Source organism: Rhipicephalus microplus, chromosome 10, assembly GCF_043290135.1.
Source record: "Rhipicephalus microplus isolate Deutch F79 chromosome 10, USDA_Rmic, whole genome shotgun sequence".
Taxonomy (NCBI): Eukaryota; Metazoa; Arthropoda; class Arachnida; order Ixodida; family Ixodidae; genus Rhipicephalus; species Rhipicephalus microplus.
In genome coordinates, this window is record NC_134709.1 from 99,030,547 (window position 1) to 99,055,360 (window position 24,814).

General features: G+C 46.2%; 1 protein-coding gene across 1 annotated transcript; it reads left to right on the forward strand.

Annotated features, from left to right (window-relative positions):
• Positions 1–407: 407 nt before the first annotated feature.
• Positions 408–24,386, forward strand: LOC142774825 (farnesyl pyrophosphate synthase-like). The gene is made up of 5 exons (XM_075875935.1): positions 408–640; positions 1,284–1,563; positions 6,543–6,902; positions 19,090–19,302; positions 24,063–24,386. The coding sequence occupies exons 1-5, from the start codon at positions 456–458 to the stop codon at positions 24,264–24,266; spliced, it is 1,242 nt and encodes a 413-aa protein (XP_075732050.1). The 5' UTR covers positions 408–455; the 3' UTR covers positions 24,267–24,386.
• The last annotated feature ends 428 nt before the right edge of the window (positions 24,387–24,814 follow it).

Below are 24,814 nucleotides of genomic sequence, written 5' to 3' on the forward strand. Positions count from 1 at the left end.
CACAGGAGAAAAAAAATTAGACGTGCAAATAGGCATGAACATCGGCGCGTCGACGGGAGCGGAGCGTTGGCATGACAACCGCATCACCTCTTGATGATGATGAAACTGATCGCCTTGAAGGCTTGTTCCGCCTTGGCTTTCGGCACCTCTGCTTTTTGATCGTGTGTTGACGTTGCGACGATCTGCAAGGATCTGCGCGAGGATCGAGCCACTTCAGGCATTTGAGACAGGTTGAAGAAGTTTGGGAACTTAGTTTCGGAGGTTGGACATCGCGGAGAACAGCAAAAGAACGTTTCTTTGTCGTCGGAGTTGCCCGATTCGGGCTTAGGACACTTCGTAGACGTGTAGGCATATCAGCGGGTTCGTCACCCCTTCGATCGGCACACATTGCCGTGGGCCAACAACCTCCCCGAACGCATTAGCTGCCGTTCAGGTTTGTGGAAGCGACTGCCGACATGAACGTGACCGCGATTGCTTTGCGGCGAGTGGTGTGTCGATCGGGATTGTCTGCTAGCAGGGGGCTGACAGATCGCCGACGGTTCGTACAGCTGCCCTCTCCGATAGTTGGCAGCACCACGGCGGCCACACCTCCCGCTGTCATGTCAGCTGCTTTCCATGTGTCATCTACTGACCGCGTAAGGTATGAATCGCCGCGTTTCGTTCTCTCTGTTAAAAAAAAAAAAATGAACTTCATTTTCGACGCACCCAGCTGTGCGGTCTCTATCGCTGCAGAACGTTTCTTTTTACGGATTCGGCACGGGCGCGATACTAGTTGTTTCGTGTATGCCACGAAGTAGCAGCTTCTGAATAATGCATCTAAGCAACAAACGGCAGTCCATTCATCTCCGTCATCGCCGTTTTCCTCCTTCAAAAGACATAGACAGGCAAGGAACGAGTAAAGAGAATAATCATTTGTGTACAGGTTCCGTTAATGGTGCTTAAATTTGCACGGAAGAGCGCCGGTATTCTAGGCAAGTTTAGTTTATCCTGTCACCTCAAAGCAACGTTTGTTCTACTCCGGATTCAGTGGCTATACTTTCTGCCGGGGAACGCACGTCGTCTTTAACCGTGTCAGCCCTGCGGACCTAAGCCGTGCAAACAAACAAAACATTCGCAAAAGCCCTGTCTGGGAGACGAAAAATTTCCTTGTTCCTGGAGGCTCGATATGCACCCAGAAAGAAACTAATACAGAGAGAGGGGAAGAGAAAAAGAGCGTTGTTATTGGACGTGCGGCCCCACGACTAGCTTCTTCACTCGAGCGTACGCCTCGCTGTTGGACGCAGGGCGGAGAGCATGTCGAGCGAACGGCGACGGGTCGCCTCGGCGAACGACCTCATCGTGCGCGAGGCCCGAGACGACCTCATGAGCATCGTGCTGGACACGAACTTCGGCGAGCCCGCCCTCGCCGAGGCTCTGAAGGCCCTCCGCGACGCCCTCGAGTACAACCTGCCGGGAGGCAAGCGAAGCCGACTGCTGGCGGTCGTCCAGACCTACGAGCTGCTGGCCGACGAGGCAGCACCGCGGTTGCACCTGGCATGCCTGGTTGGCTGGTGCGTCGAACTGGTGAGGCTTTATTCACGACATCGCCTCGCAGTGACTGGTGGCAAATAGTGGTTTTCGTCAACAATACTCGAACAACGAAGTTGTAAAGCCAAGTTGTAACAACAAGTTCTAAAGCTTGTGAGTCTACCAGATGCATGGCAATAGTACAGAGCTCAATACGAATTGTCTAGAATAATCCAGCAGTGTGCTATGGACTGCACTAGTGACGTCTTCTGACTGCTATGGATCGATATAGCCCGGGTGAAATCACGCACCAATGGTCGCAGCGCATGTCTAAAAAATTTCAAACCATGTGATGTCGATACACACCATTTACACAGTCTGGAATGTGTCGCCCCCGCTTTCTGGACAGGCGCTTCGAGCTTGGTACATCTAGAACTCATTTGCATATGCAATTTTCAGCAAAGGCATATTAATCGCTTCTAACACACTCGAGCAAGAAGGCCTTGTACTGTGCGATGTCAGTGTACATTTATGAGCATCAGATTGTCAACATTTTCAGAGTCCTCCACTATGGCATGCCACATAATCATATTGTGATTTTGGAACATAAAACTCAAGTATTAGGTCTGTTCGATTTGTCTGCATCACGTGAACAACTTCACGAAACGCAGGGGTGCCGCATTGACGACCTCTGAACCCCGCCATTCGTTTCAAAAGGTGCAGAAGAGGTGCAGTACTGGTTCACGATTTTTCTGCACCTCATACGCTGACGGTGCCAGCTTGGTACAGCCGTGCGTGCAGCTGAGCAGACGACACAGCGCTTAGGTGTAGGAGCCGTACCCGTCTCTACTAACTTGGTGTGTCTTGCCAAGGTGCTTGCACCTCATAAATTGTTCGCATCTGCGGTTCACCATCGGTCAGTGTTAGCTAAACGATGTAAATTAAGCGAACAGAAACAAGGCATGCACGGCCTTGTCGGCACATCGTCATTCGTTTCGGGTGTCGTGCTGTGCCTGCACCGCTTGAGCTCGTGCTGCACAATCTGAACTACGCGTGCACAGTTGTGAACAGGTTCGGATTGGTGTGGGTGAATCGAACGGACCTCCCACATTTATTAGAACACTCAAGTTTAAAGGCAACTGGTGCAAACTCATTGCTTATGGTCGTTTAATTTTAAGAGCAACTGTTTTCACTTGATACTAAGTTTTTCAGTTACACAGCTTTGAGATAAAACAAGCGACAACTGATCGAAGGCGGTCTTTTTTCAATCAAAACTGAGAGTTTGCGACTGGTTGCCTTGCAACTTGAGTGCGCTGGAACACTTGAGAACAACCAAGTTTCTTTACGTGTGGGTAGTGCGCTGATGTGGATGAGGAGCCTTATAAGCATTGTTTTTCGAGGCAACTGATGATGGTGTGTGCAAACATAGATGCACCAATCGCATGGCTTTTCAATGTGGCAGGTTAGCTCAAACCAGCCAATGTGAGCTGCCATTCCGTTTACAGTTACCATGTATAGGTTCAATGGTTATCACATGTCAGGCACACAAAAGTTTATTTTTAAGGAATGAATATCATTGATCACTCAGAATAACATGCAATGCACCCGTGACCGAAGTATGGATAGCTTCAGCTTGACTTCTTTGGTCAGTCGACCATGCATCCTTCTCATAATGTCGAATGTTTGAAAGAGTGGTGCACAGCCACAAGAGTCTGCACGAATGAGGAGCCAACCATTATGCACACTTATGTTGTTGCAGTGCTTCATTAATCTATAATGGTGTGAGCTTTACAGGAACATGCAAAGAAAAATATTCCAATGCATATTAAAAGCATATTCCGTGCACTTAGGGAGCTATCCTATGGAATGAAACATAGTGATAAAGTAGACGTAAGCAAGTACGTTCATGACAGGATGTTTATTCTAGCGTTCATTGCTATTGTATGTCCACACTACAATGTACATGATTATGCAAAAGAACCATGCAGATTTCATGCAGGTTGGTAGACAAAGCGTGTACTCACTCATCCTGCTCTTCACACAGTACTCTACCAGTGTGTACGCACACGAGTCGGCCCTTGCCCATCTTGCTGCTTGTCCATATGTGTGGCCACCAACACTCACAGCTGTTTACACTTGCACGGCTGGTGGCTGTGAATTCACGTCTCGTGCTTGACAGTGATTGCATGTCGGATGTTTATGCTAATTTGTGTAGATTACATTCCATTCTTGTAAAATAAAGCAGTGACCTAAACGCAGCATAGGCTTATCAAAGTTATAGAGCAAACATAGACGCATATTTTTGCTGGTTTTGAGTGATGGGCAGGTGGGCATTGGAAAGTGGTTGCCGCATGCAGTGTGGTTGTCATGGTTTTCAAACAAAAAAATATTTCTGCTTGTCTCTTTTCTCGCAACACTGACATATGTCAAATTCAGCCAGGTGTGCAGCGCACTTACCAGCCTCTACACTACAGACAAAAGGCTATGTATACAAACTAGACAGATGAGGTAATGACCGTGGCACCCATTCCGAGCAGGCAGGCAGGCTTTTCATTTGTTCTGTTCCGAAGGTGCTACTTCTGAGGGCGCCTGCCAGCTGGCTGGTGGCTTCCGTTGTCCTGAGCGTTTAACGACAAACGAGTCATATAAAGTCCTTCCTTTTTCATTTTAACATTCATGCGTGCTTGAATGAGTTTGTGGTAGTATAATCTTGACTTGGGCGTAAACAGCACAAACTTGCATCAAAGTTTGCATCCACGCTCTTAAGCATGTAGATCTACAGTATACATTCCTTGAAACGTCTATTTTGAACTTGTGGTAATTTTTAGAAAACATCGCTATTTTCCATGAAGCACATTCAAGATAATACTGCAGACATTCAGTGCAAACAATTTTTGTTTTATCACGCTTTCCTGTATAGAAGACGAAGATACTTTTTATTACCTGTGCAGTATGTTAGAATAAAATGTACTTGCGGGTTGTTTCGATTGTTCTTTTATGCCATATAAAGAGACAGAATAATGTAAATGATACCATATTTTAAAAGAAAAAACAAAACATAGGGTATCGTGCGACAAGCTTTATTATTTAAGTTTCGTTATTTGAAAACTCCAGGCCTATTTCTGTGACATAAATTGCATTACCTTTGCCTACTTCTGCACTGAACGGAATGCATTGACCTTGGCACAAGGAAGTAATGGCAGGTCTAAGTTTAGATAGGGGTCTGCGAGGAAGAAAGGCTGTGAAGCTGTGGGGCGCCTGTTTTCCTACTTCTAGGGGCTGCATGTGTTAGGCATTTGTGAATAGACATTAGATGCGACTTTTGACAGGGACTTTTGCGGCTATACTCGTATACATTGTACTGGTCAAGAGCGGTGCGGCTTTTCATCGTCAACGGATCCCCCTTCAGCCAATGGTGTTGTTGCTGCTTTGTGGCATGTTACTGTTTGATTCCTCATGTGAGCGCAGCGTCCAGTGCAGTGAATTAGATGCTATCCGGAAAAGACCCTTTTTAGTGCCCTACGTACAGCAATTTCCACGTAATTTTGTCATGATCATCGGTAGAGATGCACTTTTTAAAAATGAAGCACTCTTTGCATTTTTTAATAGAAACACATAGTTTTCAACCCACATTTCAAGGTGTTCGTAGCACGACCTCTCAGCAGAGGTTGCTGCTGCAGTGGCTACATTAAAGGAAACAGCTCCTGCACAGCCTTTGGTCTCAAGGGCGCTGACAAGGAAATCGTGCTTATGCCATATCTTGAACAAAGTTTTGCCACCACGTGCATTGCCATTCATTCCCGCTATATACATTTTAGGTCACGTTCATAACTTTAATCACTGTATGTTTTACCCACCTAAGGGCACAAAATTTAGGGCCTTTATATAGCCATGTAACATTAACATAGTTCACATCCTTTTACATATCATCGTAAATTATGCATCATTGTTACTCTTTCATCATTTGTCATGGTGCTCTTTGGCCAAACTTGGTGATTGCATCATTAAAACCTACATATTATTATCATCATGTGAGCGTGGTGCAAAAGTGGTCTTCTATAAGGTCATGACAACATGGCAGCGCCATTGGCTGGAGGGGGGTCCATTAACAGCAAAAAGCCACACTGCTCTTGATTATCATGCGGTTATAGAATCCGCACAAGAAGTCACTAGACACCACATTTATTTATCCGTTTATACACGCCTGCACACATATATATGTATACTACATACATACATTATGCAAATTGTTTATAGAAATCGAAGTCGTAAGACGAAGGAATGTGCGAAACGTGAACCAAATCGACAAAATGTTCACAGAAACAGTGGCATAGTAGGCTATGGTGTTGCGTCACTGAGGATGAGTTCGTGCGTCCAATCAAAATACCTGCACGCATTTGCCAAATTGTGCCCATGATTTAGAAATGTACTTGAAATCTTCACTATTCAATAGCCATCAATGAACTGATAAATGAACTTTACCTAGTGGTCAGTCCTGATCAGTAAAATGCAGAAGCGATATTATTGGACAAAGACTGGGCTAATCTCAGTGAAACTTGTTGCATTTGAAAAAGTAAGTTCAACTCTAATGACTTTACGATGGACAATTAGTATTTAGGGTCTGTAATTTTTTAGTAGTATACCTGAATACTGGCAAGTTAAAAAAAAAAGAAAAAGCTCAGCATGAAGTTTATGAATATGCAACTCTGCTTGAAAAGCAGATTGTGTAAATTGCATCTCACGTAATGTGTAAAGTGTGCAAATTCAATTGATGAATTTACGATTGATGTAATGTTGTTGCATCATTAACGAATGCCTTGCAATAACTAAAATAAGACACAAATTTCCCTGCTGTGCTACACCATGCGTCTTACCTGGTACATGCTCCTGCTTTGTTATCACTGCAAATCTGGCTGATATCAATGTGATTGCCCTTGATCAATTCATTTTCTCGCTGAAACCTGTTCGCATGCTTGCTTTGTCATCATTGCAAGTAAGGCATTGAAGCATTTATCGCACACACGCGTGTTGTGCAGCTCCAGTGCTACTTCCTCATCTTAGATGACATCATGGACGGATCGTCAATGCGCCGCGCCCACCCCTGTTGGTACAAGTGCCCCAATGTCGGACTACGGGCCATCAACGATGCCCTCTTTTTCGACAAGGCCCTCAGGTGGGTGTTGAGGCAGCGGCTTCGTTCACTGCCCTGCTACCTCCCGCTGATAGAGCTCTTCCACGAGGGCGACCTTCGAACCGTGCTCGGTCAGGAAATGGACATGGTGGCTGCTGCTCCGGGCAGCAAGTGCAAGCCCACGATGGACCTGTACTGGGCCACCGTCACATTCAAGACGGCCTTCTACTCCTTCGCCCTACCCATCCGTGCTGGGATGTTTCTGGTGAGACATTTGTCACACAGGTGATGGTAATTACAGACTGGTTTCTACTATGCTTTGACATGAATGGCAAGAACCTTTATATTGAAGCAAGACGTAGAATACATTCTCTTTAGGTGAGGACACTCACAAGATGCGATTCACCAGATTATTTAAGTCGGCGTGCTCCTCGGTTCGGCAATGACATCGGATATCCATCAGCGAGCTAGACAACAGAACTTCATGACAAAAATGTGGGGGACCCTTTAGCTTCGCCCTTAAGAGTTGTACGCGGTAGCGATATCCGGCCCCTAGTGCGCCCTTCAACCGCTAAGTGCATACTTAACATGTTTGTTACATATACACACATGCACGCACACACACATGCACACAGTAGATTGTACCAGTGCACATGCAAATGGTACATACAGGTTTTTGATCCAAAGCAAGAGCCCTAATCTGCGTTCGTCACAAGTGCTTGCGCGTAGAACATAAGATGTATAGGGCGTGTTATCAGCTTGGACTTTATGTAAGCATGACCATGACAACAAAAACTTGCTGATACTGTCAATATCATTGCTATGCATTAACAGTGAACATTTCAGTTCTCCTGTCCTCTCATCTGTACATGCAAAGTTGCGTTGTCAACGTAAGCATTAAAAAAAAATTGTGTTTAGCTATGCATTGCACAGCTTATTTCTTTTCCTTTCTGTTCTTATGTCAGCTGTGGGGCTTTAATAACCTGGGCAGAAGCTTTCTTTAATTTATAAATTTATTTTCATCAAACCATTGAGTTTAGATTGAAGGTAACATTTATAGGATTATCTCTAGTTTTCAGTGGTTCATGTCAATTTGGTGGTTTATGAACATAAACATTCTTAATTCATCTGAGGTCTGATAAAGTGTAGCTATGCAAAGCATCACTTCATCTCTTGTTTTCTCTGGGTTATCCCTCTGTTAGATGTCATATCATATTTCAATGACAGGAACTCTCACATAAACAGACACACACACGCATTATCTTGTGGTAAGTCTGGTTGGTTCACCAGCATATAATGTTTACTAAAAACCACCGGAATTTTTTATGTTTTCCAGAATGGTGTGGCTAGCGTTACGTCCAGACCTAACTGTAAGCACCGCAGTCGTTACGTCCAGACGTAACTATAGCCACCACAATCGTTATGTCCAAACGTAACTATAGTCTGCGCTATTGTTACATCCAGCCGTAACTATAGCCAACGGTAGTGCTACGTCCACGTCCAGACATAACTATAACCATTGCTTGTGTTACGTCCTTGGTCCCACGGAGACGTTTGCATCTGCTACGGTAATGTTTGGCACTGCTGCTCGCCGAATCTAGCGGTCATAAGCTCAGATTCACCGATTTACCGAAATCACTTGTGTGTTGAAAGCTGCGTCATTTATTGTGACAGATTTTTTCGCATATTAGCAGCTCTGTTGAGACAGAACAGCTGACAAACTTTTGGAAGACGTTGCGGGTACCATTCTACCGTATCGGGTGCTCCCTTTTCATTAGCTTCCTTGAAGCGGTCACCAAGCAGAGCAATCATGATAGAACCCTGCCCACACCGCGGTTAGTGGTAAACACCGGCTCTCCAACTGGATGCAAGTACGGTTTGCATGCCCGTGCTGACGTGTAAAACATTCACTACGGTTACGCCCGTACGGTAACGGTAGTTACAGCTGTCCCACGTCGCGACATGTAATCTCGTCGTCCAAAAACCTCATCCGCATAGTTTTAATGGCGCAGCCGTGCTAATGTAGTATCTACAAAGGTGTTCTGTGGAAGTATCTCTAAACGGTGGCCCGCGCAGCCTTCGTATAGCGCATTGCCACTTGTTCCTGTAGCCTAATATCGCGGCCTATAGCCGCGATATTAGGCTACAGGAGACAGCAGAAATTTTGGAAGAAGTTATCGTGATTTTAAATACATTATTGTGAATAATTCTTTGTTGATCACATAGTTTACATCATTTCAGAACCTTTCATTTATTTTGCACTGATATTCAGCATTGATAGCCTGTTTTAGGCCTGTATTGACCACAGCGCGACAGCGTCACGTCAGACAGTAGATGAACGACACGTAGACATGAAATATAGATTAATATAGATTATGGTTATTGTTGAGCGACAAAAAGACATCCATCTGACTCACTATATATATATTTTTACGGGTGTAAAGGTAAAAACATGAAAAAATCACCTCAGAATAAAAAACTAATTGTCACTGAGGCCATAGAGTTTGCTGTGGGAAACTCTACGACTCATAGAGTTAATACACGGACTCTACAGGAAAAGCTCCCAATAGCGCCCATGCTGGGATAATCTCTCGGAGCGCTTTCGTCGCTAACACTCACTATTTTGCTACAGCAGAATTGTGCGGCGCTGTAGCTATGCGGTTTTGCGCGTCCGCCGTGGCCACGAAGGCTATTTTCTTTAAGAAAAAAAAATGTATATTGTGAGCGCTGACTATGTACTTCATCTTCATCTGTATGACCGAACCATTGTAGTGATCATCATCCTATGTCACGCGGGCTGGCTCTCTGGCTCGTGCGTCTGGATTAAAAAAGATAACCTGGTTACTGCCGTACCGGACGTGGTCTCATAAGTGGTGGAGCGTGCTTTGGTTCCCACGTCCTCCTGCTCTACCCGTCACCCCTGGAGCTCCAGTCTGGTCGACGGTTGTGCCCTCAAGCTACAGCGATGGCAGAACCCAACGCGTCCACTGCTGCAACCGCTCCTTCTCAGCCACTTAGGCTTCACTACACCATGAGCACCTCTCATCGAGACACTCCGGTATTTTCCGGCCTTCGCAACGAAGACGTCGAAGAATAGCTGGACAGTTATGATCGGACCAGCGTTTGTAATAATTGGGACGAGGCGCACAATCTGCGCTACGTTCCTTTTTACCTCGATGGCGTCGCTAAAACTTGGTATTACAACCACGAGAGCGACTTCTCCAATTGGTCGGCCTTCACGGGGCATCTCCGTCAGGTATTTGGCACGTCTGCAGGATGTTCTGTACTAGCGAAACAGAAGCTCGAAACCCGCATCCAGGGGAACGACGAATCGTATACGTCCTACACTGAAGATATTCTGGCTCTCTGTCGCCGAGCACAAAATGACATGACGGAGGCCGATCGCATCTGACATCTACTGAAAGGTATCAACTCTGTGGCCTTCAATGCTCTCGTGATCCAGAATCCAACTACCGTCCGGGACGTCATCACTACATGCCAACGCCTGGACGCGCTTCATTTCATGCGCCTTCCACATGCCTGCTGCGACGCTCGCTTTACCAGAAAGCATGAATTGCAGGCCCTTATCTGCACAATTGTCAAAGAACTTCACGGCCTTATTCGAGGCAACCCAACCATTGCGTCTGTCCGCACACCTCCTCCCAACCTGCGTGAGATAATCAAGGACGAACTGGCATCAATGACAAGCGCTGCACATGCCCTGTCTCCTGTGCGCTTCCCAGTGCCTTCGTACGCAGAAGTTGCATCGCCGGCCCCTGCACAAGTTCCAACCGTGCCTGCGGGCGTCGGATGCGACCATGTGGCTGTGTGGCGTGGCCTTGGCACGCAAGTGCCAAGACCACGCCACATCCCGTTTCATACATCCCGTTTCTGCCGCCGCCGTCAGCAGGATGAACGACGTGGTTACCCAGCTTACGAGAGAGAACCGATGGATACGATCCTCTCGTCGGTCGCCCTCCCCTCCATGGTCTCATGCTGGGCCTCATCCTTCTTGTTCATCTCGCCGCCGTTCTCCGTCATCGTTTTGGCGTACGTCATCACCCCTGCGTCCCGCGCCGATCTCTCTGGACTCGAAAAACTAGAAGGTGCAGTTTTTGAGGGGGGAACTGCTTGTTGTCGGAATGTTACAACTCCTTCATCTCGTCCAGCTAATTTACTGCCTGTTTGTGTGGAAGGTGTTTTTGTTGACGCCCTTATAGACACTGGAGCCGCACTTTCGGTAATTTATCGTGAATTGTGTTTTCGCCTGCGTAAAGTGCAAACTCCTTATGCCGGTCCCATGTTGTGCGGCGCTAATGACAGTCCAGTTTGCCCGACCGAGTTGTGCACTGCTCGTGTTCTCATCGATGGAATCCGTCATCACATACAATTGGCTGTGCTGTCTTTGTGCACCCGTCAGATAATCTTAGGCTGGGACTTCTTGTCAGCGGCGTCTGCTGTAATTTCGTGTGGTCGGCCCCTCATTCGTATTACGGACACTGAGCTTTCTTCTGCTGCCGACCTTTCGTCGCCCAACCTTGTGACAGCTGCGGATTTCCTCCTGCCTCCCAGACAAGAACGTGTCCTTACGATCAAGTCACGAGATATTCTAAATAGCGACGCTGTGTGTGACGTAGTGTCAGGTTTTGGGCCCAGGACCGCTAGCCAAGAAACAATCGAGCCACGAGTGCACACAGACACACACACACACTCACAAAATATATTTACACGGGAAAAGCAACTATTAATGGAGCATTTCAAAACATAGTCTGTCACATGCAGTTCTATGGGAAATCTCTCACTAATTAAGTCTCTCGCCGTTTTTTGCTTGGGCTTGGACGCTGATCGCTCGGCGTGACCTGCCATCTGTCTCGTTGGCGTCTTCAACGTGAGTTGGCCCACGTCATCACACGGCCTTCTGCCGCAGTAGCAGCAGGAAGGTAGCGGTCGCTCGGAAGCTCCACCCTGGAGCAACAGCTCTCAGCCGCCACGTTCGTCCTAGTAGCACACCTGGGTCGTGCAAGCCATCCGGAACTGCAGCTGGACCAGCGGCCCACAGCAAACCGGAACTCGTAATAAATGGAGACGGCAGCCGGAACAGCGGAACCTCGCCTGGTCCCTGGGTCAGTCACTCAGCCGGAGTCGAGGCCTCGTTCACCGGTTGTCCAGCTGTCAGGAACGGCAGCCGGAACAGCAGCGGATCGCCTGGTCCCTGGGCCAGTCACCCAGCCGGAGTCCAGGACAGTGCAGCACCTAGAGGACATCTCCTAGTTCTCCGGACCGGTCGTCCAGCCAAGAACAGTCTGTCCTTGCCCACTTCGCTGCTTCGAACGCTGTCCTGCGCTTCCCGATCCCGTGCGCTCTTCTTTGTCGTCTTCACTCTTCTGCCCATATTATCACACTGTGGTTGTTCCTTGCCAGCGCTGCATTTTTTGAGGGATCACCATCGCATCTTGTTTAGTGCGGTTTGCCCGTGGTTATGCAAGCATCACAGCCTGCAACACGATGCCAGAACCACTTCTTTTGCCAAAGGGGACCACTGTAGCCAGCATTACCGAAGAAGCACCGCTTTGTGTCGTCACTGCTTCATCTGCTTCGTCATTCTCAAAGTGTATGCCAGCAGAAGATGCATTTCCTGCTATCAAGGCCACTTTGTGTGAACATCTCAACCCAACGCAAACTGATGCCTTGCTAGCGTTATTAATGAAGCACAAAACTTGCTTTGACGTTTGTTCCGAAGGTCTGGGTCAAACAACAGTGACCACCCATCGTATCGACACCGACGGATCTCGTGTCATTCGCCGCCGCCCTTACCGTGTGTCGGCTTCTGAACGCAAGCTTATAGAAGAACAAGTCAATGACATGCTTGCGCGCAACGTCATCAGGCCTTCGACACGAGCATGGTCTTCCTGTCGTACTAGTGAAAAAAAAAGGATGGCTTGGTAAGGTTTTGTATTGATTACAGATCACTCAACAAAATCACTCGTAAGGACGTCTACTCAATGCCTCGCATTGACGACGCTCTTGATACTTTACAAGGTGCCGAGTACTTTTCAAGTCTCGACTTACGCTCCGGTTATTAGAAGATTCCAATGCACGAGTCTGATAAAGAGAAGACTGCGTTTGCTACGCCAGGTGGGCTCTTTAAATTCAATGTGATGCCTTTCGGCCTGTGCAATGCCCCAGCCACATTCGAACGGATGATAGACACGGTACTGCGGGGATTAAAATGGAAGACCTGCCTTCGCTACCTGGATGACATTGTCATCTTTTCGTCCAGCTTCTCACAGCACCTGGAACGGCTAGACGAAGTCCTCACGTGTTTAGCTAAGGCCGGTCTCCAGCTCAACACTAAGAAGTGTCGGTTTGCTAGTCACAGCATCAAGGTATTAGGTCACGTCGTCAGTAAACATGGCGTTGAGCCCGATCCCGACAAGGTTGCCGCGGTACTGCACTTTCCTACACCAACCGCACAGAAAGACCTCCGCAGCTTCTTTGGCTTGACGTCGTATTTCCACCGCTTTGTACGTGATTTCCCTACTATTGCGGCTCCTCTGCACAAACTTCTGACCATGAGCGCACCCTTTGTCTGGTCGGATGACTGCGAAGCCGCTTTTCACACCCTCAAGCGATGCCTCACATCACGGCCAGTGCTTCGCCATTTCGACCCTGCAGCACCTACTGTGCTACACACTGACACAAGTGGACTTGGCATCGGTGCTGTTCTTCTTCAGCGGAACCACGCTTCCAAAGAACAAGTCGTGGCCTACGCGAGCCGTACTCTGTCACCTGCTGAGCGAAACTACAGCATCACTGAGCAAGAATGTCTCGCCATCGTGTGGTCTGTACAAAAGTTTCGCCCTTATTTATACGGCCGGCATTTCACAATAGTGACTGACCATCATGCTCTGTGTTGGTCATCGTCTCTCAAAAATTTGTCGGGATGCCTTGGCAGTTGGGTACTACGATTGCAAGAGTATGACTACAGCGTCACATATAAGTCGGGTCGAGAGCACCAAGATGCCGACGCTTTGTCATGTTGCCCGCTCTCGCAAAGCGCCGAAGTGTCACCTTCCATCTGTTCGTCACCGCCCACCAAAGTTACCAAACAGACGGCTGCTGCTTCGAAACAGTTGGTTGCCTCGGCGAACCTTCTTTCGTCCACAGATCTCGCCTCGCTCCAACATGCCGATACCTACTGCCGCACAATCATCGATTGGCTCACTGGCTTATGGCGTGCTCCAAACAGCCGCCTAAGATGACAACTTGCCCGTTTCAAGCTTCAAAACAGAACATTATGTCGACAAATTTACCATCCTCTCGGTAACCAATGGGTTCCAGTCATTCCTCGCTCACTTCGTCTGGAAGTTCTACAAGCGTTTTATGACGATGCGACAGCTGGCCACTTAGGGTTCCACAAGACCTACGACCGCCTCAAGACTCGCTGCTTTTGGCCTGGCCTCTCCACTTCTGTCGCCAAGTACGTCGCTTCCTGCGCGTCATGTCAGCACCGAAAACGTACCACGTCTCTTCCTGCGGGGCCATTGCAACCACTGCTGTGCCCGTCCACTCCCTTTGAATTTGTGGGCATAGGCTTCTACAGACCTCTCCCGCTTACGCCAGCCGGTCACCGTTGGATTGTTACTGCCGTAGACCACCTTACTCGCAACGCGGAGACGGCAGCTTTTTCATCTTGTGCTTCCTCTGAAGTAGCCGATTTTTTCCTTCGCGCCATTATTCTACGACATGGCGCACCGCATGTGCTCCTTAGTGATTGTGGCAAGACATTTCTTTCTTATGTCCTTGCTGAAGTCTTACAGGCCTCTAACACCATCCACAAGACCACATCAGCGTATCACCCAGAAACTATTGGTCTGACTGAGTGTTTCCACCGAACTTTGTTCGACATGATCTCTATGTACGTGCAACCGGATCACAAAAACTGGGACACAATACTTCCTTTCGTCACGTTCGCATATAATACTGCCATACAGCGTACGATGAATTTGAGCCCTTTTTTTCTCGTGTATGGCCGTGTACTGACTTTTGTTCTGGACACCACCTTTTTGTCCACATCTTCCAATCCATCTTCATCTCTCCCGGAAGAGTTTGCCGCTCACATCGCCCGCTGCCATGAAATCGGCCGCGCCAACACTGCTACCATTCAGGACAAGAGAAAAATCGACATTGATGCAAAGCGCCGAGTTGTGTTCCGCCCAGGCGACGAAGTCCTTTTGTGGACACCTGTTCGTGTACCTGGGCTCTGCGAAAAATTCCTTCACCGATATCTCGATCCATACACCGTCCTGGAACGAACATCTGAAGTCAGCTATCGCGTTGCTCCTGTCAACGCAGCTCCTGATCACTGTCGCCACCACGCCGAGATCGCCCACGTCTCTCGACTGAAACGATATATTCGGGGTCCCAACCCTTTATAACTTGCTGCCCTCTTTCGCGAAGGAGGGAAAATAGGGTGAGCGCTGACTATGTACTTCATCTTCATCTGTATGACCAAACCATTGTAGTGATCATCATCGTATGTCACGCGGGCTGGCTCTCTGGCTCGTGCGTCTGGATTAAAAAAGATAACCTGGTTACTGCCGTATCGGACGTGGTCTCATAATATAAGCGACGCCCTTGGAACATTAATGTTGCACTGTTTAAATAAATACTTGCACAAAAAATTAATTAAAAGTAAAATATTTGGCTGGGCTTGAACTGACAACCTCACCGTCCTGCACGCGCTGCGTTAGCCGACTACCCCACTGCTGCCGATCGGCTTGGTGGGTTTAACAAGCCGGTTTTGAATTGTTGTCACGCTGGACGTAACTCTAACGTCTTATTTTTACGTTGGGACGTCGCTTTAACGGCTTCTATCGTTACGTCTAGACGTAGCTTTTGCAAGAAGTGAAAGTTACGTCCAGCCGTAACAATGATCTGCTGCTAAGGTTACGTCCGTCGTGTGGTTCACGTGTGGTTCGCACTTGAGTTTGATAATCACATGGCAGTCTCGAACCTTTGCTCGTGTGTCACTGGGATAATTTCGCTTTGCGATGCGCTTGCTACAGCAGAACTGTACGGCGCTGTAGCAACGCGGTTTTGCGCTTCCGCCGTGGCCACGAAGTCTATTTTCTTTAAGAAAAAATATATATATACGCGACACCCTTGGAACATTAATGCTGCACTGTTGAAAAAATACTTCTGCAAAAAAATAATAAATAAAATAAAAATATTTGGTTGGGCTTGAACCAACAACCTCACCGTCCTGTACGAGCTGAGCTGCGTTAGCCAACTACATCACTACTGCCTATCGGGTTCGGCGAGTTTAACCAGCCGGTTTTGTATTGTCACGCTGGACGTAACTCTAACTTGTCTTATTTTTACGTCTGGACGTAACTTTAACGGCTTCTATTGTTACGTCTAGACGTAACGCTAGACACTCCGTTTCCAGAAATAATCATTGATTGTTATGTGGGGTTTAACGTCCCAAAACCACCATATGATTATGAAAGATGCCATAGTGGAGGGCTCCAGAAATTTCGACCACCTGGAGTTCTTTAACGTGCACCCAAATCTGAGCACACAGGCCTACAACATTTCCGCCTCCATCGGAAATGCAGCCGCCACAGCCGGGATTTGATCCCGCGACCTGCGGGTCAGCAGCCGTGTACCTTAGCCACTAGACCACCGCGGTGGGGCCATTTCCAGAAATAAAAAAAAAAACTTGAATTAACAATAATGTTCATACCCAGAGATATGCTCCAAGACTAACTTGCGTAACTCCGAAACACACCCTGGGGTGCTCCAAAGGTGTTCCAAGACTCCCCTTTTTACCACTTCGGAGCTGCTCTGAAACAGCATTATTCGTGCTCCTTGAGTTGCTTCAAAAGACAACTCCGCATTCACCCCTGCGCCCTTACATGGGCATTTTGGTAGCGAAAGCATCACTTGATGAAAACCACTATAATCTGGGAGCTATTTTCACATTCTCCATCTAATGAACATGTTTACTTCGGCGGCATTCATTTACTCGAAAAAGTGGCGAGCCGTGATGTCGCGGCACTTTTGACCACGTTGATGCACCGAATCCGCCAGCACATTACCAGCCTAAAAAGAATGAATGTGGACAAAATGTACAGAAACAGGACTCTCAAACAAACTTGACAAGTCTGAACTTGCGTATGAATGTGTTGAGATGTTTGGAGAACGTTTTAGGGAATGCGTACCGACATTCGAGGTGTGCAGGTGGGTGGCCACGTTAAATTTAATTCAAGTGCTAACTTGATTAGAGTTCATGCACAGTCTCAGAGATGTGCGTCCAAAAGCAGATTTCTGGAGCCAGTCGTCGTTGTGGCGAAACGCACTCCGTCTTTTTCATTTGTATTGAGAGTTGTAAAAGCTTCGCGATGTTAAAATGTCGTTGTGGAAGAAAGATTAAAAACGGGCGGTGCGCCACTCGCCAAGCTCCAGCCAGTCACAAGAAGCTGAAGCAGACAGTCCACTAAGTGGACATCACGAGAACTGCGCTCCTGGTTGCATCTGCATCTTGACCAAAGATTTGATTTGGCTAGACTTCAAGTGGCGAATTAACTCGAGCCAGTACTCTTGTGTCAACATTGATCGCATGCTTGTGCATCGATGACGATGTGGAGCTCTTAATTTACTGTTGCTCCAATGCAACTTATTTCTAGGGCGGACCTCAAATGGACAATTAAAGGGGTACTGACATAAAAGATTTCAGGTCTCTTTTCATCGAATGAAACGCTAAGCTCTCAAGAGCATAGGAAATCTACTGCTATACTCGAGTGCGCTCTGAAAAAGTAATTATGGTATGTTTTTAAAAGATAGTTTCGGTTCCTAGACAGACGTCACGACACGATATGAGCTTCTCTTCATGTGCTCACGCATGATATTGTCACATTTATGCAACCACCATGCACAGTGGCTTCACTGGCGACATTTGAAATCAATGAATGGTTTCAAATGTCACCAGTGATTTAATGAAAAATCAATATAATAAGTTTATTAAAAGAGAAGACCGTTTCCTTGTAAACAGCTGGAATCCTTGCAGCACCTGGTGGAGCTGTTGTCAACTGCCCGCTCCTTTCTGCATGACCTCAGAAGTTCACTTCAGCAGCAACAGTAGTTAAGGGCAGACATGGCTTGTGGAGATATTTTCTGTATTTTATGTCCAGACATGATTAAACTAAACAGGCTTGTTCAGTTTTTTATGGTGATTTTAAGTGTGCAAGAATTTTCTTGTAGTTAAACTGGTTTACAATGTACACAAAGCTGCCTCTCTATTGTTTATAGACAGTACGAACAACATTAAACAAAAATTACATATTACTGGATAGCTATATACTACAATTTCAATAACTGCAATGCTGCAAACTGTTTTCAGATGAAATCCGAACTAGTAGTTCTTCAGATCAAAAATTGAAAAATTTATGAGCAGATGAGAATTCTGTTCTAAAAATTTTGTATTCACATTTAGGTCTTTATGTTAAAAAAATTAAATACAACTCCAGGTGTTCTAGATCATGAGATATCTCTACAACAAGCTAAATAAGTGACCTAACATTTTTCTATGATGACTTTTTTTGCTATTCACCAACCTCCGAAACCAGGGTACATGAATGCTGAGGTGAGAGTGGTACTGACACAAAATTTCATGGTTGAGGTAGCTTGCACGATCTGTTCCCGTGAACATGCTGTACATCATCTGCAAAATATCAACAGTTAATATAGCTTGGAAGGTATTTTACAGAAATTTCGAAGTTTGAAGAATTTTGAAGCTGTTGACATCATTAGAAGCGATCCCTTGGAGATCCCCTTACTTCCCTCATGTCACCCCGCTGCAGTCAATAAAAGAAGTTATGATGACATCATAGCCGCCATTTTTCTTTTGCCATGTTTGTTCCAACAGTCTATACTTCTCGGCGGCTGGTCATGAGTGCGTGGCTCCGGCGCACGCATTGAAAGTTTTGTGTTTGGCGACACTGCAGCCCTGTTTCCTATTCAAAGAAACTTCATGATGCGAACCGTGCAGAATTGCATCACAATCTATGTGCTGATGTAGTCGAGAGCTGCTCACGCTAGGTGGCAATAGCTGCACCCTGGGGATTGTCGTTTTTGGAGCTCTCTCAAACTGAAACTGGTCAATAATGAGGGGCTTGTAATTAATTTTCTGTTGTGTGCTGCAGCAATTGAAATGCTGTGTTATGGCTGCCAGGCGCCCAGCAACACGTTGCAGCAAGAAAACACGAGACCAAAGTTTGTGTCAGTGTCCCTTTGTCGTAGATCCGGATTTCCACGAATTTTTTTCTCTCACCAATGTCTGTGTGTAATAAAGACTATGGCATTTGATGAATGTGTTATGATGAAGCTACAAAGCAGTAATGCTTTGGCGAGAACAACACGTTTTCTGGTAACCGTTGGTCACCTTGCAGGCAGGCGTCGAGGACAGATCGTTACACGAGCAGGCACAGGAGGCGGCGCTGGCTCTGGGTCGCATCTTTCAGGTACGCGACGACTACATAGACTGCTTTGGCTCGGTCGAAGAGATTGGTAAAGTGGGCACTGACATTGTGGATGGCAAGTACTCCTGGCTTCTGGTCACTGCCCTTCAAGTGGCATCGCCCAAGCAGACTGAAACCATAATGGTGAGTTACCTCCTCAAACCAATAGTCGAATTTGGCTGAGGTAATGGTAAATCAAGGAGTAATGATGCCAAACTGAAATATTTTTTACTTGTTCTAAATAAAAACACGGGTGTCAAGAACCGTTCAATAGTGTTGTACTGCTTAGGATTTCATTAAATATACGATTGACTCATTAAATTGAAACTGAAGGGACCGGGAAAATATGTTCCATTTAACAGGAGTTATGTTTACCTCGAGATGGTTCACTGAGAGATGTTTTCTGAGAGAACAGGGGTGCAGAATACAACTATGAAATCAGTCATATCAGAGGCAATTGTTGCATTTAAGCAGCAGTTCCGTTTGACAGATTTCCATCTACCGAGAGTCTGCCTAGTGCGAAATTCCGCGACATCGGGCACGAGTGACGCAAAAGATCATCACGTGATGACATCACCATATCACGTCACAAATTCTGCAGTGACATCAGGTTGCGTAATGCTGCAGGAACGAAACCGCACAGCGCGTGACCTTAAGAGTAGAAAATGAAAACCGAGTTTGGCGGTGGCACATGAAGTCACGACTCGTTGTTCCCTGCTTCCTTATACACCGACCGAAAAGAGAAAGATGGCTCTCACCATCGAGTAATGTTACATAAATGCCTGGCAAGTTTTTAACACCGCTGCCTTAAGAAAGTGCTTACAGTTTCGGTATTCAGGCGACTGTTTCACAGTGTTGTGTCAGCACAAGTCTGACATCACGGGAAGACTACAACGTCGGCTTAACAAATATTTCAGACTAACGAACATGTAGAAATTCCCGGTGGCTTTTCCGTGCATTCTATGCAGAAGTCTTTCAGTAAAACAAACTTACGAATAGTGAATATTTCAGTTTAACGAACTTGATCTGCAATCAAGGGCTCATTTTTGAGATTGATTCAATGAAGTGTTCGCTCTGCCGCACTGGTTTAACCAATGCATGCCACCCCCAAATCGCACATCAATTGGCTGAGGTGGAGCATCGCGTATGCATGCAGAGCAGCCAGGGGAAAACGGTCGTGCGAGAGACGAAAATGAGCCACGGTGCATTTAAGTACCTGTGCAGAGCTATGATATGTGGAAATTGTATACAGTGTTCATTCGAACCCAAAATAATAAAAGTGCGACAAAGTAATTGTTGTGGCTGAGGCATGTTCAAATTCTTCATGAGAACTAACATACAATAATGCCAGGGAAAGTATAAGAGATGATACTAGGAGTAATTGTAATGTAAATTTGAAGAAAGAGTATTCTACCACTGAGTCACATTGGCACTTTAAATTTGAAAAAAAAAATGTGGATGAAAAGATAACTTGCCACCGGCAGGATCTGAACCTGCGACCTTCGAATAACGTGCCCACCGAGCGACAGAGATGGGCTAGCCAATTAGATTACTGTTTCAGCCCTGTTCACCGCCCCAACTTGCGTGCTTTTCCGCACGTTAGAATGTACAATGCATGGACGGACGCATGTTATCAATTCGGACTTTATACGAAACGTGACTGCAACTGCAAGAACTTGCCAAGAGTGTCTATAAAATTGATATCGCAGCAAAAGAAAATCAAAACAGAAGCATTGCACTGATAATTTTTGCAAGTACTTATATTTACACAGCATGCACGCTTGCTGTTAGCTTTCCTGTTGCAATCCCTTTTTTCGCTGTCCTCATATGTTCAATGCCATGGCTTGTTTATTACGAGTTTAATCTACGAAATACGAGTGACAGTTAAAAGTCCATCAGTTTTTCCAGTTCTGCTTATAATAAGAGCATTTGGGCTTCTTTTTCGCTTAGCCACTTGTAGAATTTTCTAGCTGTTTGTCACATTTCTGGGGCTTATTTTCATTTTTGCAATAGATATGGTTGTTTTAGTGACCATCACATTCACCAGTAGCGCATTTTCTGTTCACTATTAGCACATTTTTCTATGAATTTGAATAGTTTAGTGTTGAAGTCAAACATACATTGGGGATGATTAACAAGTATTGCAAATTATGCTCTGGCAAATGAGCATTCAACCAAATGGACACTGCCCTAAAGTGGATATGTGCTTTCCTTTATAGTTGCGAATATTCTCGCTTTACAAAATACAGTTGAATCTCATTAATTCGAACACACTTGATTCGAACTTCAGCTTAATTCGAACTCACGATGAGGTCCCGTGTATTCCAATGGGCGAAAAACCCCCGTAATCTGAACGCACAAGCACTTGCGACGGTTAAGTCAAACATAGCACGCTCCAAAATGCTCTCAGCACCCCGCCCAATCCCGCAGCGGCACCTGCGACACCTCAATGCTGTGCACGAAGGAAATGAAAAGGAAAGAAAAAGCTGCAGTGGAATGTTTGCTCTCTCTCGAAGGCCGATCTGAGACGCGCCCGTGTCACGCTTCTCCCTTTTCCGTCCCTGCCACGTAAAGACCCTTCTCCTTCCAACGTCGTGCGCGGAGAGAGAGAAAAAAAAGGAAAAGAAAGCCGTCGCTGGACTGAACAAATGGTGGTTGAAGGAAAAGAAAAAGGCACCGTCCTCTGCAGCCCTTGCGGGAGCACAGCTCTACGCCTTAAAGGCGGGGGGGTCTCTCCTACGTTGGTGCCATGCTTCCCCCTTTCGCGACTCTGCCACGTAACTATTTTCCTTTCAACAATGCGCGCAAAGAAAAAAAAAGCTGCAGTGGAGTGTTGGTTTTCTCTCAAATGCCGATCTGCTTCTCTCCGCGTGTAGACGCTCATCCTTCCCAGTCACGTTTTGGCCATGCTAAGGCTGAGGCTCCGCTACGCAGTCGTTGTTGTCGTCTTTAGAAAGTGTCGGCGCTGGCCATTTCCGAGCGCAACCTCTCTTGACAGGAGAATGCTGAAGCTGAAATAGAAATGCTTCGCAAGCTGCGTGCGAAATTGATTGCCTCGCTGCAAGGCAAACGTGTGCCGACGCGCATCATGGATTACTTCAATTAATAACGGATGTCCTGTGATTTGTGATTAAATGGCAGTCTTCTGAAACTTCCCCCTCGTGTGTTAGCTCAATGCACATGTGCCACTGCATGGAGAACCCTCTGTTTATTTAGATTTTCTTAATTCGAACTTCTTTTAATTCGAACAAATTTTCAGACCCATTCGAGTTCGTATTATTGAGATTTGACTGTAATTAAAGTGCCCCCTTTTTTTAACAAATGATGGGACTTGCTCTTCCAGAAGTGCTTCTTGCAAACATAGTCGCAAGACGTGAGCTCTCGATCTTTTCTTGCTATGGCACAAGCCCACACTTCAACCTGACTTGGTCACTATAAATGTTGTAGGTAATTTGTAATTAGTTTCTTCAGACAGGATGCGTACCAACTGTCGCAGTTTGGTGCAGCACATTTCTGCACCATATTTAAGAAGAACCGGTGAAAATATGCAAAGCACTTTTTTTTTGTGGCATGCGAAGCACGCGCGGGGATGAAGTCGGTGCTACGTGCGCCAAAGAGACAAGGAGCCTGAAAATTGTGAAGCAATGTGCAACAGCTTGCTTGACTGCATTGGTAACTTTCCCTCCCAAGGCTACCTATGCACACGTGCGCACATGCGAGCGAGGAGACCTATTCACGCTGAAGATGTCTGCCACAACCCGTAGCTCGTTTCAAGAGCTGTATGGCAGCTAAAATATTGGTGATGTTACAGACAGAAATTTGGGAAATATTTGCTATGTATGAGGTGGCATTTGAATTTTTGTGTACCGTTCAGGTAAGCAATGGCAGCACTCCAGAAGCGTCATATGTCGTGCTGTAGTGAAAACCGAATTTTCCCCGCCATGCTATTGCGCTGCCCACGTATGCCACCGCCGCCTAGAAGGTTCACCTCAAGTATTTTTTCTTCCATGCTCTGAGCACATCTTTTTTATCTTCAAAGGTGTGGCTTACTTTCAGTGTGATTGTGAGCGAGCGCACTGGGCACGTGGCATCATCTCCCGGCAGCCGTGGTGGCTACAGAGCTTACGATGCTCGAGTCAGCCAGTGGCTGTGGAGTTTGGGTACATGGTGCAGCTATTTGGATATACGGCATAATTTGTAAAGAGTAGGGAGAATGATTTCTAGCCAACTCTGAGAATTGTCAATTCCAGGCCACACGTTTGGCTTGCGCATCCTTAGGAGCCTTAAAGGGGCACTAATGAGCAAAATGAGTTTTCACATTTTAGTAAAGTATGATTTCACAATTCCAAAAACACTCACCATTGTCGCAACTTAACACTTAATAAGTGAGAAAACGTGCGGAGAGGAAATGCAAAAAAGCAAAGCCACTTTGGGATTCCCACACCAAGCAACATGACATAAGAAATTTCTAAGGTGTCAACTAGGTCCTACTTGCCTTCCAATCGATAAAAATTGTAATCTGTGAGAGCCATAGACATAGCATATGAAGGTTCAGAAAATTTCATTAAGCGAGCACCACAAAAATGACAAAAATTCTTACGTTGCGTGCGGAGATTTAAGCGAGAGATTTAAAAATTAAACTTCAACCTCGATTTTCTTCGCTAATTATGGACTTATATCATAGTGAAACATGGCATTAGAGTTCTCCGAGTGCAGTTTGCCAATCTAAACCATGTCATTGTTCCTCTTTAGTGTCGTTGCTTCAACTACCGATTGGCAGCATTTTCAGACTATGCTGAAAAATTGTTAAAGCCCTCTAAAAATCCTACCCTAATAAGCGTAAAAGTGGTGGTTGCATTATACCATCATGCATGCGTGGTTATGCCAACGATTTGTTGTTTCAGGCGCACATCGGACGCGGTGCTCCCGGTGGCACTGATGAGGCTGCAGTGAAAGCCGTCTACAGGGAGCTAGATCTCCCAGGTCACTATGCGACCTACCGCGAACGTGCCCTTCGTGACCTAGACGCCCAAATCAACAGGCTGCCCTCCAATCTGGCGGATGTGTTGCGTCTCCAGAAGGATGCGTTATTGAAGCTGGACTTGTAGTGATGTTACTTATTCCCTTCCTCTTTTTTATGGACGTTCCCACCTCTTTTCCATTTCTGATGGACATTAACACCAGCCGCGAATGTGAATGTACATTAAAACCACTTGTATTTGCCAGCAGTGCGTTGCATGTGATTAATTTTCATTGGTCCATGAATGAAATGCCTCTGTACCTAGAGATGATTTCTTCCTTGCAGTGAAAGACAAAGACAAGATGATTTCTTCCTTGCAGTGAAAGACAAACTCCCCAAGCTCTCTGTACCAGCAAAGCTGGCTCGTCATAGCAAGGCTTGAATGCATTTTGACAGTACGAGTTTCACTAATGTCAAACTTGGACAGCTAAGCAGTTTTGGTGTTACACTGTTGAAATGTGGTGACCATGACTAGGGATGCGAGCGACAATGCATCATGGCTGTGCTCCTTTGAGTGCACTTGCATTTAAATGCCAGCATCACAGAAATTTCAGTGTCAGCGGTGTTGGCAATGAACGAAAAATTTGCACTTTGCGTAAGTAGGTATCACAATTACAGCAAATGATGAAAAGCATA

What these genes read in the sequence shown, in the direction of transcription:
- LOC142774825 (XM_075875935.1), top strand. Translation starts at nt 456, where the DNA reads ATGAACGTGACCGCGATTGCTTTGCGGCGAGTGGTGTGTCGATCGGGA. An exon ending in TTGGCTGGTGCGTCGAACTG is followed by an intron (nt 1,564 to 6,542) that starts GTGAGGCTTTAT and finishes CGTGTTGTGCAG; the next exon opens with CTCCAGTGCTACTTCCTCAT. An exon ending in TCCGTGCTGGGATGTTTCTG is followed by an intron (nt 6,903 to 19,089) that starts GTGAGACATTTG and finishes GTCACCTTGCAG; the next exon opens with GCAGGCGTCGAGGACAGATC.